At 42.6% G+C, this 18,328-nt stretch overlaps 2 protein-coding genes across 6 annotated transcripts in view; one reads left to right on the top strand and one right to left on the bottom strand.

Moving 5' to 3' along the window:
• Positions 1 to 8,866, bottom strand: part of ENOPH1 (enolase-phosphatase 1) — a 36,448-nt gene extending 27,582 nt beyond the window's left edge. Inside the window, exon 1 of one of the 3 annotated variants that reach the window (XM_068975267.1) lies at positions 8,604 to 8,866. In XM_068975267.1, the coding sequence (XP_068831368.1) occupies positions 8,604 to 8,687 (84 nt within the window). In that variant the 5' untranslated portion in view covers positions 8,688 to 8,866. Of the gene's footprint in view, positions 1 to 3,552; positions 3,642 to 8,603 lie in introns of those variants that run through there. The other 2 variants (XM_068975268.1, XM_068975269.1) reach the window with 2 other exon arrangements.
• A 970-nt stretch (positions 8,867 to 9,836) lies between these two features.
• HNRNPDL (heterogeneous nuclear ribonucleoprotein D like) lies at positions 9,837 to 16,376 on the top strand. Of its 3 annotated transcripts, none has more exons than XM_068974860.1 (8): positions 9,837 to 10,279; positions 11,074 to 11,242; positions 11,339 to 11,500; positions 11,967 to 12,098; positions 12,247 to 12,361; positions 12,894 to 13,064; positions 13,364 to 13,455; positions 13,828 to 16,375. In XM_068974860.1, exons 1-7 carry the CDS (start codon positions 9,837 to 9,839, stop codon positions 13,432 to 13,434), a joined length of 1,263 nt encoding a protein of 420 aa, XP_068830961.1. In that variant the 3' UTR covers positions 13,435 to 13,455; positions 13,828 to 16,375. The 3 variants fall into 3 exon arrangements, with proteins under 3 accessions (XP_068830961.1, XP_068830962.1, XP_068830960.1); XM_068974861.1 differs by having other exon boundaries at positions 14,641 to 16,374; XM_068974859.1 differs by having other exon boundaries at positions 13,364 to 16,376.
• Positions 16,377 to 18,328: the final 1,952 nt, after the last annotated feature.

The following is an 18,328-nucleotide window of genomic DNA, read 5'->3' as shown; positions in this document are numbered from 1 at the left end:
CCCCCCATTCTTGGAGATGAAAAAGCCTGAATCTCTAGATTGAAGGAGTTTAGGCAAAGTGACATAATTACAGCATCAACAGAAACAAACGTCAGAAAAGCATACAAACGAGAGTGAGTGAGTGAAGTCGCTCAGTCGTGTCCGACTCTTTGCGACCCCGTGGACTGTAGAAAACCTACCAGGCTCCTCCATCCATGGGATTCTCTAGGCAAGAATACTGGAGGGGGTTGCCATTTCCTTCTCCAGGGGATCTTCCCGACCCAGGGATCGAACCCAGGTCTCCCACATTGCAGGCAGATGCTTTAACCTCTGAGCCACCAGGGAAACCCATACAAACAAGATTCCATTGTTAAATTGAATCAATATCTTTATCATTTTTTCAATGAAATGAGTATCTGCTACTTCAAAAAAATTCTACTGATAGGATCAAAGATTTTTCTGCTTAATTCAGATTTTCTAATGCAGAAGATTAAGTTTGAGACATCTTTTCTCTTGGTCTTATTCAAAATACTGCCAAAAACTCTGTACTCTAAGGTAAAGCTCCAGCTCCTACATATTGTCTTTACCAACTTCCACACCACCACAGTCCTTAAACGGAATCTTAAAAAAAAAAAAAAAAGTATAATCCCAGGGGCAGTCCAGTGGTTTGGACTCAGTGTTTCCAATGCAAGGAGTGCAAGTTCTATCCCTGGTTGGGGAACTAAGATCCCAAATGCCACACAGCAACTAAGCACACGCAGCAATTAAGACCTGATGCAACCAAATAAGTAAATAAATATTTAAGAAAAAAATAAAACAAAATTGCTTTGGACTTCCCTGGTGGTCCAGGGGCTAAGACTTCACACCCGCCCTGCTGGAAGCCCAGGTTTGATCCCGGGTCAGGGAACTGGATCCTGCATGCCACAACTAAGACCCAACACAGGCAAACACATAAATAACAATAAAAAACACTCCGAGCTTCCACTGCAGGGGCTGCAGGTTCAATCCCTGGTTGGGGAAGTTCCACAAACAACACAAAAAAAGAAAGTTATTATTACAGTTCAGTTTCTGGAAGACAATTTGCAAAAGCTGGGGAAGTGGCCACTTGCTTATTGCTTTGTTATTTGCCAGTTTATTTCATTATCTTGCTCTCTTTTGTCAATTTACTTGACTTCTGAGAGGTTTTGGTTCCGTTAATGATGACAGACCTCCTTTAATTCACCTACACTATCTTGGTGTGCTCTGTCACCTCCAATGAGCCATTAGGAAAGAGGGACGCTAACAGATCTTGGTTTCGGGATACAGCCTAACTACTCAGATTTCAGTCCATGGACCAACAGCATCAACATCACACAGAAACCTGTTCTGTGTGTCCATGGATTGACAGCATCAGCATCACACAGAAACCTGTTCAAATCTCAGCTTCCATTCCATATTATTCAGCCACTAAAAAAGAAAAGAATGAAATCTTGCCATCTGTGATAACACAGATGGACCTAGAGGGTATTACGCTAAGTGAAATAAGGCAAAGACAAATACTGTCTGATTTCACATATCTGAAAAACAAAACAAACGAAGGAACGTAACAAAACGGAACAGACTCATAGACAGAATAAACAGGTGGTTGCCAGAAGGGAGAAATCTGGAGAAATTAATGAAATAGGTGAGTGAGATTAAGAGGTACCAACTCCCAATTACAAAATAAATGGGGATAAGATGTACAACATGAGGAACATAACCATTTATACTACAGTATGTTTGTATGGTGACAGATGTTAACCAGACATATCATGATGATCATTTTATAATGTACAGAAATACTGAATCGCTATGACACCTGTAACTAACATAGTACTGTAGGTCAATTATACTTCCATTGAAAGCACTACGGGATTTCACTGGCGGTCCAGTGGTTAAGACTCCGTCCTCCCAATGCAGGGGGTATAGGTTCGATCCCTGGTCAGGAAACTAAGATGCCTGGCCAGAAAAAGAAAACAAACATGTATACACTGGAAGGAAATGCACCAAAATGCAAATAACAGTTATCTCTGGTGGAAAGGGGGCCAGTGTGAATTATGCGTGATTGTCAATTTCTACTTTATGCTTTTATGTATTTCCGTTTTCAATGAACATGTACTGCTTGTAAAATTAGAAAACAACAAATGTCACTAAAAATGAAAAAAAAAAAAAGTACCATTCCACATCTTCTGAATCAGAAACTACATTTTAGCCAGATCTCTGGATTATTTGTCTACACATTCAAGTCTGAGAAGCACAGATATAAAGGGCCACTGGCAAGGGTACTCACCACAAACCACTTAATATACTCTCTAGGAACAAATATTCTAATCAGATTCATACTTTCAGTTAAATAGAAGGTTCTTAATTATTCAGTTCAGTTCAGTTCAGTCGCTCAGTCGTGTCTGACTCTTTGCGACCCCATGAACCGCAGCACGCCAGGTCTCCCTGTCCATCACCATCTCCCGGAGTTCACTCAGACTCACGTCAATCGAGTCCCTTAATTATTACAAAGACTTTACCTTCAAGCACTAAGTCTTGAAGTCTTCCTAAGGCATAAATGAAAAACATACCCCACAACTGCCACTCATCCACTACTCTCTGACAAGGTTTGTTGATAGTGAATGAAATACTGATGGAAATATATTTATTTATTTTATACAGGGGGCTAAATATTCATTCCTTGCTTCCCAGGTAGCTCAGTAGTCAAGTATTTGCCTGCCAAGGCAGGAGATGCAGGAGACTTGGGTTTGATCCCTGGGTCAGAAAGATCCCCTGAGGAGGAAATGGTAACACACTTCAGTATTCTTGCCTGGAAAATCCCCTGGGCAGAGGAGACTGGCAGGCTATAGTCCACACACAGGGTCACAAAGAGTCGGACATGACTGAGTAAGCACAATCCTTGAGCACAAATATTCATTAAATGTTCACATCAGCCTTATGAGGTTGCTATCCCCATAGTACAGGACATTGTACAGGACATCTGTACCCAGACTCAAAAGACAGTAACTTGCCATAAATCATTCAGGGAGCCAGAAGCTAAGCCACAGGTGCAGTCACCAAGCTCATCCTGATAAATACTACACTCTGTCCAGCCAATCCCTGTTATTTAAAGATACTATATTTACATATTCTACCTACTAAAATTTATTCATAACCTCCAAATCATGATCCACTGAACTTTCCCACTTTTCTGACAACAGGTACATACATGAGCAGAAGAGCAAAACTTGTGAAAAACCAGTTGCACACATTCCCACTATGAGGTGATGCTTTGCCTTACTTCACCTCTCATTTTTTAAACAAGCATCCTTTTCAGAGCGTGTTTGCCACTACGTTTTCACATTTTGTGCTTTTTGTTGCTGACTGCCCACAAAGTGCTCAAGCGCTGTCTAGTGTTCCTAAGGCAAGAAGACTACCTCCCGGACAAAGCACATGTGGTCAGGGAAGCTCCAGCAAAGCCTAGGTTACAGCGCCATTGGCAGTGAGCTCAGTGTTAGGGAGTCAACGATATGTATTAAGTAAGACAAACAGAAACACACAAAACAAGGTTACCTAGCCATCAGCTGCCACCAGAGGCTCACAGGAACCGCTCCCTTCATCTTCTCCACGGACAATGTTTCAGTATTTGCTAAGGTGTTGTTTGCAGTGACTTCACAGATCATAACTGCCCCAACTGTTGTTACAAGTACTAATTTGACGTGTAATGACAGGAAAAGCACCAAATTATAGAGCATTTTCAGAAACAAGAGATCATCTTCCCCAACTCAAAAACAATACTTGAAGGTTCCTGACAGGATAACCACAGGACTGGTAACGGTGTTATTTCGCAGCTTACAGACTAAAATCATTGGAATAACACAATGCAAAAAGTCAGAAAAATGAGTATTACATCACCACGGACAAAGATCTGTGGCGGCTCCATGGGGTGCAGGCAAGATGATTCAAAGGGATAAGGGAAGAAAATACAAACCCATTCATTTATACTCATTTAAACCTCATCTTTAAATTCTAATTTACTTTATAACTTAATAACAGTACACAATAAATTCTATTGGTTATGCCTGCCCCAACTCTACTGATGCTGTGTGTGTAGTCACTCAGTCATGTCTGACTCTCTGCGACCTTTTAGACTGTAGCCCATCAAGCTCCTTTGTCCATGGGATTCTCCATGCGAGAACACTGGAGTGGGTTGCCATGCCCTTCTCCAGGACATCTTCCCAACCCAGGAGTTGAACCTGTGTTTCTTGTGTCTCCTACACTGCAGGCGGATTTGTCACCCATTGAGCCATCGGGAAAGCCCGCTGATGGTTTATATAACCAAAAAATGCTGAGTGATCACCACCATAGAGGATCAAAGTCAGTGCTTGAAAAGAAAATAACCTCCAGAGGCACACATTCTGCAGTGAGGGGCAGGACTGATGGCTTTGAGGACTCAGATGCACTGGGAACCATCAAAGGAAAGCTGGGTTCTACTGCTGCTCTGCTCCCAACAAGTTGTGATGACCCTCACAAAGACATGCCTCTAGGCATTCATTGATTCATATGAGAAATTAATTAGCTGGTTGTGACACTGACTAGATGGCCCAAACTAGGAACCCTTCTCGCTCCAGAAATTTGACCATTCTGACTCGAAGAAAATAAGATATATTAGCAGTTAAGTAAAACCACTGTTTATTATTGTCTGTAGCCTAAGGGTTAAAGCCATGCCCTGACAGAGCAACAGGCTGCTCACAGAACACATTTCCAGACTGGGAAGATTCTATGGAATCCTATAAGATATCTAGGAGTTAGTGCATCTTACAAAGTTATAAGTTGCATCATAGACACCTTCAACTTTAACTACTCAGCAAGGGGAAAAAGAGAGAGAGAAAGGGAAAAAATAAATAAAACCAGTGCTGCTAACCTGTCTGCACTTCCACTCACAGGACGTATTCTGTTCCCTGAGACAGTCTCAGTTCCCCAGTGTCTCTGACAGCATGAATGGTTCAGTGTGAGCCTAGTGTTTGACACAATATGTTTTTCATCTACGTCACCTAATCCCAAACCAACTACTTCCTCCAGTGCTCAAGAGAAGCAGCAGCAATGTTTCAACTCTGAAGGAAAAACGGCTGCATGTGATTTACAGAAAGATGGAATCAGTCTCCAGAGAGGAGACTAAGGGTATTTCAAAGGCATTTATTTTTTTAATCTTTTCTTTAACAGTGCTGTGATAGTTTTAGGTGGACAGCAAAGGGACTCAGCCATATATATACCTGTATCCATTCTCCCCCAAGCTCCCCTCCCACCCAGGCTGTCACATAACATTGAGCAGAGTTCCCTGTGCTATACAGTAGGTCCTTGTTGGTTATCCATTTTAATTATAGCAGTGTGTACACATCATCCCAAACTCCCTAACTATCCCTTCCTCCCCTCTCCCCATCTCCCCAGCCCGAAACTGTTTGTTCTCTAAGTCCGTGAGTCTCTTTCTGTTTTGTAAGTTCATTTGTATCATTTCTTAGATTCCACATACAAGGAATGTCATACGATATCCTTCTGATTTACTTCACTCAGTATGACAATCTCCATGGCAATTTTTGACAATACTCAATTTTCACAGTGTATACTGATGGTAGAACCAAACCCCCAAATAAAGTATAGTTACTCTGTTCCAAGGGTGTACTCCTAAACCTATCACCAAGAGGTGGTGTAAACTAAAATTTGCCACCATATGCTTTTATGGTATTTCTTACTGATTAAAGTGCTCCCGTGTCAGCTGTGTCATTTAACACCCACAAGACCAGGCAAAGAAGACTGAACAAGCACTGTGGGTCTGTCCCATTTCAGAGATGGAGCGCAATAATGGAAAGAGTAAGAGGTGCTCTGTCAAGACAATTTGGTTTCAAATCCCAGGCATACCGTTCAATTTTTCAGAGCCTGTTTCCTATTAGTAATATGCAAACAGTGCACACAACCTGACTTGTAGTCAAGTATACCAGTTGCATCTCAATGTTTCCTTTCATCTTTTCCACACTAAAGCCCAAAGTAGAACCGAGGTCTAAGGATATAATTTAGCATCTCTTTAAAGGGTATTCAAAAGATACAGACACTGTGTTAAAGGATTTCTTGGTTCAAATAAATTTGTGAAATGCTAGTCTCTTGAAGGTTCACAAAGCATTATGTGTGCAAGTGTGTGTATGATATAAAGGATGTGAGAAGGTGTGCAATAAAGAAACCTGGTTAAATATGCACAGACCATTTTCTCAAAATGCATTTAGTAATCTTTTTCTGTGTAGTTACAATAAACATCCACAAAGACCTAATGTTCTTCTGAACATACTCTCAGAAACACTGGTTTTGATCATTTAATGCATAGCAAATAGACAATAATGATGGGGCTTTATTATTCACAGAAAAACATCCTGACACATACATACTCCTAAATGCTCTCAGAGGGTTGGGAGTGAGGTTTAGAACATGAACACATTTTACCAAAATTCCCCAGATTATCTTGATATGAATTACATAATAAATTTTGAGATGAATTATATATTGCAGATATTAAATTTATTTTTATGTTATGACATTTATGAAGAAATACTGGCAGGAACATAAGAATGATACTCACTCACTGTACTGAGAAACAAGATCAGCAACTGATCTCAAACATAACAGATTCAGTCTGATGATACAGGACTATGAATCTGTTTGCAGTACCATCTTCATAGAATACCTGCTTCCAAAATGTTTATTAGCATACTTTAAAATCACTCTGCCATTATGAAACATTAGTTTTGAAATTATAGCCATCCATGACTCATGTATTTGAAATAGATCAGATGATTACCATTCTAGTCTAACTTTTGGAGAAGGCAATGGCACCCCACTCCAGTACTCTTGCCTGGAAAAACCCATGGATGGAGGAGCCTGGTAGGCTACAGTCCATGGGGTGGCTAAGAGTCGGACATGACTGAGCGACTTTATTTTACTTAAATAGACAATTATAGTAGTTAACATGAATAAAATAATAACTGATTATAGACAAAGCCTAAGAAATTATCCTTAAAACAAGATCCTTGAGTGATTTTTTTGCAGTCTGGTCTCAAACGCAAAAAAAAAAAGAAATCTATTTAGACCATTAAGGCATTTTTATTCTCAGAAAGATCTCAGAATAAGTCTGTCATAAACAAAGATTCCAAGAAGTGGCTCAGCTCATCTTGCAGAAGACACAGTGGATTTAAAAAGGAGAGAGAGATGTATTATTTTTTGCTATAAAATTGATTTACATGAGGTATCTTCTCCCTAAATAGATTTTCCAAGAATGGTACATATGCCATATTACTACTTGTCATCATTCCTGGTTTTCTGATAACAGTGGAAAGCAAGACTGTGACTTGTAAATTATGAACCATAAAAATGCAGAATCCTTTTTTTCTTTGAAAACTACAAGAAAGCAGTTATTTTGTCACAATCAACAAGAGAAAGAAAAGTCGACTCAGTTATCAACATTTGGGCAATTCTGAATATTTCTGCAGAAAGCGTCACGTGTACTTAAAAACTTGGAAAAAAACCCTAAATTTCTTAAGACACTTCACTGGATGTCAAGGTATTGTGATCCTTCTAAAGAATTTGTAAGTGGTTGTTACAGTGGAGACCTAAAAGTGTACAACAATTTTATTTTATAACCTAGATCAAGAAAAACATTCTTCACAGGTAACTTTACAAATTTTTTTAAATTAAAACTAAGACTTTCAGTTTGCTGGAAGACAGGTTTTCCCTACTTTGTAAACGGTATCTTAATTATTGCACACAAGCACTTCTATGAGAACTTTTATCTTAAACCTCTAAAAGTCAAATAAACAGAAGACTAGGCCTGAGAGATCCTTTTTAAAATTATATTAATATCTGATATTTAATCATCCTGACAAATACAACATATATAAAAAAGGAACCTGCTCTAATGTAAAGTTTTAAGTTTGTGAACTAGTTGTAGACAACTTGGTTAGCACTGCTATCCTAGACAACTTTGGGTAAGAACTTTGTCTCCTTTTTAAAAAAAAAGGAAAATGGACGGAATCTAGACCGTTGCTAACCTAGTCCAGGAACATTCAGTGAGAGGCTCGGCCACGAACAGCATGAGTGTGAAAAGGCGAAGAATAACCATTACTGCCTAAGACACCAAGGCTACCTGAAAAGTCATCCTGACACTTCAGTCTTTCCATTTTGCGAGACTGGAAGCCCTCAGGGACTACTAGATCGCGGCCGCCGACTCCCCAGGTCCATAATGGCACAAGGCTGTCACCTGGGCGACGGGGCGCACACCTGCCCCGCGGGCGGCGCCCACCTCTCTTCACTTCGCCGCTGCGGACCCGCCCTCCTCCGCCCTTTTTCACCACCACCTCCGTCCCTTCCCACCCGCCTGCAAAAAACCGAGGGCAGGGATGGGGCAAGGTGAAGATAAGGAGAAAAAACATCCAGCAATCCGCCGCAGACTACCTCCTCCCACCCGAGTCGGAGCAAAGCCACACCGTCTCTCCCACTCCTCGTCTCTAGTGCAAGGTCTGCGATACTTTCAACATTTTTGGTTTAAAGCGTAAGTAACTTCCCCGCTCCCTTCCGCCCCTCACCTTCACGAAAGCAATCGGGGTTGTGGTACCTTCGATATCTAACAGGATCACAGTGACTTCGGCGGGCACCGAAAGCACGACCATTTCCCCACCCCACCGACTGCTACCAAGAGAATCGGCCTACTGGTAGAGAGGGCGGAGGGCGGCGCCGGCAGCGCCCCAGCAAAGGGCTGGGCTTCTGGTGGCCCTGAGAAAGGGTCCCGGAGCGGATAACCGCAGCGCGGCCTGACGCACGAGGCGGAGAGGACTGGTCAGCGCTTCCGGACGTAGAGAAATCCGCAGCCCAAGGACCCTGAACTCGCCAGCTGCCGGGGGCGGGAGGTCCAGACCACGTGGGCAGAAAGAGAGGGTAGTCCTCACGAGGTTCCGAGGGGGCGGGGCGAGGCACGGTGCCGACGTCGATTGGCCGCTAGAGGGCCTCGAACCCGATCCGTCAAAATGGGCCTCGCGTGGGCGGGAACAAAGAAGCGAACGCGGGAGACGGGCGCGCGCTCTCCGCAGACTGGTTGAGCGAGCGGGAGAGGCTCGGGGCACGTGCAGACGGGAGCCCCGCGAGTGGCGCGCCGGGGATGTGAGTGCCCCTTGCCCTCTACGGCACCTAGCCCCCTCCCTCCCCGCCCACTGCTTCGGCTTTGGCATTTTTTACAGTAATCCGACCGGGTCCGAGCCCCTCCTCCCGTTCCTCAGCCACCGAAGGAGGCCGTTCAGGTCCCGGTCAGCTGGACAGCGTCGGCCGATCGGCTAGCGCGAGGCCCGCCGCGCCCCCCTCGGCCCGCGCGCCTGGGGCGGCAGCGGAAGAGGCGTCCGCGCCGTGCGGCCGCCCGGAGAGGCCGCCGTGCGCCCGCTTCCTGTTCGGCTGGTTCCAGCCAGCTCGAGGACAAAACACGCGTGCGCGCGGCGGGCGGACGGCCGGCGCGCTCGCCGCCTCAGCCGCCGGCGCCGGGCGCAGTCCGCCTTTTTCCGGAGCGGCGCGGCTACGGTGCTAATCGATAGCAGCAGCTCTGCGCTGGGGGAACCGAGGGCGGAAAAAGGCGGGGTTGACGGCTCTTGGCTGGGAGTGGGCTGGACCGGACGCCAGAGACAAAAGGCTCTCAAGGCAAGAGGGACTGTGGCGTTGCTCGGGATTCTGACCCCAGGACTTCTCTCCCCGTCGTCGTTTCTCTTCTGACGCGTCTCCCTTCCCAAGCCCGCGTCCCCTCACTCGCGACCTCGCTTCTCAGCAGGAGGGCCGCGATGGAGGTCCCGCCCCGACTCTCCCATGTGCCGCCGCCATTGTTCCCCTCCGCTCCCGCTACTTTAGCCTCCCGCAGCCTCTCCCATTGGCGGCCGCGGCCGCCGCGGCAGCTCGCCCCGCTCCTCCCTTCGCTCGCTCCCAGCTCCGCCCGGCAGGGGGCGCGCCGGGCCCAGCGCCACGTCACCGCCCAGCAGCCCTCCCGATTGGCGGGCGGGGCGGCTATAAAGGGAGGGCGCAGGCGGCGCCCGGATCTCTTCCGCCGCCATTTTAAATCCAGCTCCATACAACGCTCCGCCGCCGCTGCTGCCGCGACTCGGTCTGCGCGCCAGCACCTTCCGGCCGACCACTCCGCCGCTATGGAAGACATGAACGAGTACAGCAACATAGAGGAATTCGCAGAGGGATCCAAGATCAACGCGAGCAAGAACCAGCAGGATGACGGGTACCGCACGCTTCTCGCCTCTCCCCTTCTTTCCCCTCCCCCAGCTCGCCGCACGCGCCCTTCGTCCCTCGGGAGCCGCGCGCTACCCTCCCCCTCACCGCCCCCATTCTTGCCCCGAGTCGATTCTCCTGCGTGTCCGCCGAACCCCACTAGATCGGAGGGAAGAGCAAAGTAGGAGACGGACGGGGGGACTGGAGAGCCCCGCGGAAGGTGGGGGAAGGGCAGCGGGTTTGGAGGCGGAGGGCGGCGGCGTCCGGGGCCAGAGTGCGCAGGCGCCGCGTGGGGCCGGAGGGGGAGGGGCCGGGCCGGCCGCGCCGCACGCTGCAGCTGCCGCCGCCTCTTCACTGTGTCTGTTAGGGCTCCGGGCAGTTTTTCTGGGGAGGGTGTAGGGGGACCCTTGGTTTGGGAACCTGTACGCGACTGGTGCCCAGATCTCCAGTATGCGTGATGATGAGTTGTTCAGGTGGAACGTTGACTTGACAGCTGAGGAAGACGGTGAACCTGAGTAGTGGGCGTTCAGTTTAGAAAGTTGCATTTTACTAGTTCGGAACGGTTTTTAAACGTGTTTAGTTGGCCTCGCTTAACCTTTGCCTGATGCAGTGTGGAGAGCAAAGATTTGGATAAGTGACCTTGATGGAATTTGGGGCTTTTTGTGGTCTTTGGTTCCTGTGTTTGTAAACAGGTGAAATTACTTGTACATGGATATGAATTTCCCTGCGCTTATAGTTTGTAGTAAACGTAACTTTAACCGTTTTAGCTACTGCTGTTTGTAAATAAACAACTTTTATTTCTAGTAAAATGTTTATTGGAGGCTTGAGCTGGGATACAAGCAAGAAAGATCTAACTGAATATTTGTCTCGATTTGGGGAAGTTGTGGACTGCACGATTAAAACAGATCCTGTTACTGGAAGATCACGAGGATTTGGATTTGTGCTTTTCAAGGATGCTGCTAGTGTTGATAAGGTATGAACCTGTTTGCATCGTGCTTTTTGTGTGCGTTTTGCAAGTCGTTCGGAGGGTTGATTGTATGTTGTCAGATCACATAAATCTGTCTTCTAGGTTTTGGAACTGAAAGAACACAAACTGGATGGCAAATTGATAGACCCTAAAAGGGCCAAAGCTTTAAAAGGGAAGGAACCCCCCAAAAAGGTTTTCGTGGGTGGATTGAGCCCAGATACTTCGGAGGAACAAATTAAAGAATATTTTGGAGCCTTTGGAGAGGTGCGCTGTGCTTTTGTTTATGTGTATTCTCATTCGATACATTTATATAATGTTTTGTCCCTGGCCCAGTTCTTACAGAAAAAAGAGTTCGGTCAGGATGGAATTAAATCATTGCTCAAGTCCCTCCCTTATCACTGCTTTATGTGTTAAAATGGAAACTAGTATCTAAATTAGTGGAAATTAATAGCTAATTTATTTCAGCGAAAAGGTGGATGCTTTGGTGTGGTCAGGATTGGAGTGGCATCTGTGGGGTACAAGAGGCTGTTGAGGTTTTCCTCTCCCCTCTAAATAAACGCTTTGTAGATAAGCCAGGTTACTCTAGTTTGATGTTGATAATGAAACAGTTGATACAGAAGTCAATTCATAAGAGTAACATACTTTGTTGAAGCTTGTGAGTGTCATTCTAAAATATTTTGGTAGCTTTTTACCTTTACTGGGTGATCTTGAGTGTGCATCTTGATTTCAGATTGAAAATATTGAACTTCCTATGGATACAAAAACAAATGAAAGAAGAGGATTTTGCTTTATTACATACACAGACGAGGAGCCAGTAAAGAAATTGTTAGAAAGCAGATACCATCAAATTGGTTCTGGGAAGGTAAAGCCATTTGGATTCTATTCAGTGAACAGTGGGGTGGGTTTCTTTGTTTTAAGGGAATTTCATAACCTGTTTTGAGAAGGAAAAAAATGGCTTGACATTAGAACAGTGGTAACAGTTTTGTCTTCTTTTTACCTTTTGTTTATAGTGTGAAATCAAAGTTGCACAACCTAAAGAGGTATATAGACAGCAACAGCAACAACAAAAGGGAGGAAGAGGTGCTGCAGCTGGTGGGCGAGGTGGTACTAGGGGTCGAGGCCGAGGTGAGACCTAATTCTAGGGAAATGAGGCAATGGTTTACGCTATCAACTGCTAAATATGAATAAGCCCATTGGAGAGTAAAGCCAAATTTAAACTGTTAGAGCATGCTCGTTTTACTCCATGGGTTTTTGTTTTACTGGTTTCACTTCTTCAAAGAATAGCCACTCTGACAGTGTCGGTACTGATGGGAAAATAGTCCCATTGAATGTAATAAGATTGATTACATGATACACCTTGGCATGACAGGTTTTCTGTGGCAGGAGTGCTTGTTCTAAACATGCTTGCTGTCTCCTTGATTTTTTTTATCCCCCATTAGATTTAGGAAGCCTGATATTGGCACAGTTGGACTTTATACACACACACACCCTTTTTTTTTTTTTAATAACTGTAGTGATATTTTCTTGACCAGATAGCACTGTAAATGTCCATTCTTCCTTTTTTAAGATTTGCAGGGTGAAGGACAGGAATGCATCGTTTTATTTTAGGATTGGGGGTCAGAAGTTGTTTCCTAACAATCATTGTGCATTGTTTCAGGTCAGGGCCAAAACTGGAACCAAGGATTTAATAACTATTATGATCAAGGATATGGAAATTACAATAGTGCCTATGGTGGTGATCAAAACTATAGTGGCTATGGCGGCTATGATTATACTGGGTATAACTATGGGAACTATGGATATGGACAGGGATATGCAGACTACAGTGGTAAGAATATTTATTTAACTTCATAAACCAATGGTATTATGATTCATCTCAATTCTGAGATTGTGTTATAGAAGTGTTTAGAGTTAATTTTTGAGATGTAATAGTCACGGGGTTATACTGACTTAGTGACTGGTTATTATGAGCATTCTAGAATGTGGTATGTGCCTAATTTATAGTAACTTAAAATGTCTTAATTCTACTATTTGGCATGCAGAACTTTGCATATCTAATAGCTTTTAAATATATAGCAAAACCATATCATTAAAAGCTAAGTGTAATTTTTTGTCTTTTCCACATAGGCCAACAGAGCACTTACGGCAAGGCATCCCGAGGGGGTGGCAATCACCAAAACAATTACCAGCCGTATTAAAGGGGACACTGCAGAAAACAGGTGTGTATCAGAGTTCAAGAAACCAGTGGAAATGTCTAATTTAATTTAAAGATCAATAGACAAATGAAAATGAGTAAAAACAAAATACCACGTAGCGTGTTTTTACTAAATTGTTAAATTTTTACTTGCTTGATGAGCCTGTTTTGCCTAAAATGTCTATAGATCTTTAACTTTAAAGTTTTATCTCACTTTCTTTAGTAATAACAGAAAAACTTAAGAGTTTTTCTGTTTGCTTTGTGTACCAGGTGGTCTAGAGGAATAATTAAACTTTTTAGAACTATTAACAGGTAAAGTACTGAAATGGGTACAACTTAAGGAAAACAAGAATGTTGTCTTCTAACTCTGACATTATACCTTGTTTGTACCCGCCAGCGGGAACTTCATTGCAGGCCGTGTGTCACCCTGACCACGTCTATCTCTGGGGGTCGCACGTTGCGGGCAGAGCGCAAGGCATACACCAGAAAACGCTGTCCTGTGGTATGGTCTCTTCCAACTTCATGTACCAGCGTAAAGATTAAAGTGGAAAACTTCAGACTTTGGCTTCTTTTTTAATCTTTTTGAAGATTAAGTGTCTAAACTTAACTTAAATGGTTTTTTACAGGAGTTAAAGTACATAAATGCCTTTTTACAGCTTAATCATTTTGGTCTTCTGTTTAGTGTTGTATTTCAATTGTGGAGCCTCATTTTAAGTGTTCATTCTTTAAGATTTAATGCTTGCTTTTTCTTTTTATAGCTAATAGTGAAATCTACAAACCAAAACAAGAACTTTAAAATCTGGGATTTAAATTAAAGATCATATGCACATAGCAATTTGTTGCCTTGAAATACAAGCGTGTTAGAAATTCGTGTTTGTAATAGAATTTTACATGGCTTACTAGAGACACTTCTAGTAAACCTTGCATCTAGCACAGTTCAATCTGTGAATATGAAAAGATTGTGTTCCCTGATTTTTTAAGTAAATTTTAATATTTTTAAGTAATTTTAATATGGTATCATATGGGAACTTCAAAGTGAGATGATGATGATTATAATTACCCAAACCGCATTTTGCCAATGAATTTGCATGTGATCTTTAATTATTGAAGAAAAGAATAAAGTGAGAACTTAAAACAATTCATGAAAGTGGACCTTAGAAGGCTTGCCGGAGTTGCACAAGTCTAATTGCTATTTTGTTTTTGTTTTTAGGAAGAGATTGCTAAAGTAACCATCTTGCAGGAGGACATTGAAGATTGGTCTTCTGTTGATCTAAGATGATTATTTTGTAAAAGACTTTCTAGTGTACAAGACACAATTTGTGTCCAACTGTATATAGCCGCCAATTAGTTTTTTTTGTTTTTACTTTGTCTTTTGCTATCTGTGTTATGACTGTGGATTTGTGTTTATACAGACTTTCTTTGTATGATTACATGTTAAACCTCAAATAAATGCTTCCTTATGTGATTGTTTTTCTGCGTCAGGTACTAAATAGCTCTGTAAAAGTGTAATTTTAAATCAGCAATAATTAACGCACAGTTTATTTTGTAGGGAGTCTTGCTCCATAGGAAGAGAGAACTGGTCCTTTGTGAATAGCCAGCTACAGTGTCTACTCTGCTCCCCTTGTTTGTTAGATGCATTCTGTGCTCTTAAAGACTTCGTTTTCCTCTCTAACCGAGGCTTCCATCATAACCTTTAATGTTGTTTCCTTTCTGCCTATCTGGAGACATTGTCATGAAAGTTTCTGTGGCATAGTTATACTGTTGTGATTAGTGGGAGCTTTCTAGTAGACCATGAGTCTTTGGTTATATTTTGGAAAGTAAATTTTTAATGGCACAAAGCATGCTGGTAGCTCCTTTTATGAAGAAAATGTTCTGCTTTGTTCTTGTCTCCGGAAAGGCATTTTTTAATGGTTTGTTTTATTCATTGGTCTGCTAGAAAGAGCTTTGACTGATCATAATACCATAACTTTGTTTTCTTGATTAAAATGTCCAGATATACCCATTGTGGGGTGGGGGTGCTAAAACTGTGCTATAGGAGCTACGGGTTAAGAATATCAGATATAGTTAGATTTTACACAACAATTTGGGCAAATAGGTATGAAGTTATTAAAAGTTTGAACAAAAGTTAGATTAAAAGATTTGAAGTAGTAGCTGAGTAAATTAATTGTATTCTATTCTGTTGGTTTTATGTCACAGCAAGCACCAAACTGAACAAAATGTTTTCTCTTGGGGCATTGTTAGGAAGCTGTACTGGGTGTTAACTGTTAGATGGTGTGAGTTCTTAGAAGGCATGGGTAGTAGGTTTCAGTCATTTTTTTATGCGGTTAGTGCATGAGCTGAGTAGTTGAGCATATTCACATTCAGACATAAAAGAATAATGGAGAAGGATAGCCCTTGATTCTTATGTAAATGCAAGTCTTAAGTGTGACCAAGTCATGTCATAACAACACATCTTCCTGGTGCATTAAAAAAAGAAAACCTTTTCTCTCTAGATTTGGGAGGATATCCTAGATAAGTTCAGGTTTTGAATTTTACATTCAGTGTAGTTAACTGAGTTTAATGTTTTCGGTCTTGTTGCTTTGGTTTCATGTTCGCCATTAGGATTGGCATACATGTTTACTTGTGGAATAGTTCACCTCACCTTCAACCAAGTGTAAATTTTTTAATGCTAATGAACCTGCCTCTTGTTTTCTTTGGTGCCTGCAACTTTCTTTATTCCAGTGATGTTTGTACTTGATGGGCTATCAAGTTATAATGCTTTTGGCCTTGTTTTGCTCCTGTTTTGCTATTTGACCTTAAACCTAAGCCAAGTACCAGTGTTGGCTATTGCAAGGGATTGTTTATTCTTTCAACATGCAACCTTAGGGGACAGAAAGGAGATTTTCATTATAAGTTATGTTGTCAAGTCAATAGGTGCAGTGTCTTTAGGGCAGTAAATCTTGTAAGTTCAAGTATATGATTAGGTGACAAGTTGACATTGAGATTGTCCTTTCCCTGATCAAAAATGAATAAAAGCTTTTTTTAAACAAAATCCATACTCTTCAGTCAAGTCTTCATATATATGATTTTGAAGAAATACACTACATCTAGAGATTGTCTGAGGTCTCTTAGAAAAATGAAGTACCTATCACAGACATAATTAGCCTGTATTTTTCTTAAATATACTTCCTGAGTAGTTTTGACCAAGTTGTGTGTGTTGCTCCTTACCCTAAAAGACACCTTAATTTAGCAGTTTTGTTGCTCAGCATGTTAATATTCTATAGTCTGAGATACATTTACATGGTTAAGAGTTAAATTAAGATGTTCATTGAGATACTAACATGGATAAACAGCATTCCATTCTCTCCCATGTATCTTTTTCATAATGGTGAAGGGAACTGGATCCTTTGTCAAAATTTGATACAATGTCAGCCATAAGATGCTGTTTGACTAATGACATAATTGTATTTTTAATGCAGTTTTTAGTTACAGGAGGTAGAACTAACGGTGTGTTTCTACCATTTGGGTTTCTCCTACCCGTAATGCAAAATCAAGAAGTGGCATTCTGTAAAAATACACCTCAGAATTTTCAACTTAAGAGGGCTTTCCTGGTGACTCAGCTAGTAAAGAATCCGCCTGCAGTGTGGGAGACCTGGGTTGGGAAGATCCCCTGGAGAAAGGAAAGGCTCCAGTATTCTGACCTGGAGAATTCCATGGGCTGTATGTAGTCCGTGGGGTTGCAAAGAGTCACACATGACTGAGTGCCTTTCGCTTCACTTTCAACTTAATAGAATTGCCATCTACTGTGGTTTCTAGTTTTGTGGCTGCCCTGTTCTGCACATGGCATTTTAATTTAGATTTAACGTATTTTTGTCTTGAAATAGTAAAATTAGATGTGAGATTTCAGCAGTTTTGGTTGAAGCGAAAATAGTTAATCACCTTTGCTCAACCACTGCATTTTATAAAAATGTAGGGAAGAGTTTGCTGGTGGTCTGGATTTCAGGGAAATGCTGAACATTCTAAAGATTGTGTTCCTTTAAATGGCAGTTAAATTTCTGACTTTGTCTACTCAGGAGGAGTAACCCTATTTGGGGAGATAGATCATAATTTCAGAGGGTGACAGGGTTTAGGTGTGATTGGGGAAGGAATATTCAGTGATCTATGATTTCTTAAAAATTTCAAGTAACAGTGCTTAAGGTTTTGGTTTATCAAAAAACAGCACATGGTAGAAATACATGAGAAATACTACTGCAGACAAGTTCTCACACTGTTTGAATGCTTACCTCCTTTTGAGTGAGTGAGTGAAAGTCACTCAGTCATGTCTGACTCTTTGCAACCCCATGGACTGCAGGCTACCAGGTTCCTCCGTCCATGGGATTTTCCAGGCCAGAGTACTGGAGTGGGTAGCCTTTCCCTTCTCCAGGAGATCTTCCCAACCCAGGGATTGAACCTGGGTCTCCTGCATTGTAGGCAGCTTTACCATCTGAGCCACCAGGGAAGATGGCTGGAGGTAACCACTGGCCTAGCCGGTAATTACCTCCTTTTGAGAATGACAAAAAATGTGTTCTCTTCAGACAACAGAAGAAATAAATATTGATAACATAAACACTTATGAAAAAGATAACACTTGTAATTGACTTGTGGGATCTTAGTTCCCTGACCAGGATTGAACCCAGATCCCAAACAGCTGAACTGTAACCACGGAAAGAAAGTAAAAGTGAAAGTAGAGTCGCTCAGTTGTGTCCTGACTGTGTGACCCCATGGACTATAGCCTACAATGCTCTTCTGTCCATGGGATCTTCCAGGCAAAAGTGCTGGACTGGGTTGCCATTTCCTTCTCCAGGAGATCTTTGCAACCCAGGGATCAAACCTGGGTCTCCTGCATTGTAGGCAGATGCTTTACCATCTGAGCCACCAGG

Source organism: Capricornis sumatraensis, chromosome 7, assembly GCF_032405125.1.
Source record: "Capricornis sumatraensis isolate serow.1 chromosome 7, serow.2, whole genome shotgun sequence".
In the NCBI taxonomy this organism is placed as follows: domain Eukaryota; kingdom Metazoa; phylum Chordata; class Mammalia; order Artiodactyla; family Bovidae; genus Capricornis; species Capricornis sumatraensis.
This window is presented reverse-complemented; position numbering and strand designations above follow the sequence as displayed.

What these genes read in the sequence shown, in the direction of transcription:
- HNRNPDL (XM_068974859.1), top strand. Translation starts at nt 9,837, where the DNA reads ATGGAGGTCCCGCCCCGACTCTCCCATGTGCCGCCGCCATTGTTCCCC. An exon ending in ATTTTGGAGCCTTTGGAGAG is followed by an intron (nt 11,501 to 11,966) that starts GTGCGCTGTGCT and finishes TCTTGATTTCAG; the next exon opens with ATTGAAAATATTGAACTTCC. An exon ending in ATCAAATTGGTTCTGGGAAG is followed by an intron (nt 12,099 to 12,246) that starts GTAAAGCCATTT and finishes TTTTGTTTATAG; the next exon opens with TGTGAAATCAAAGTTGCACA.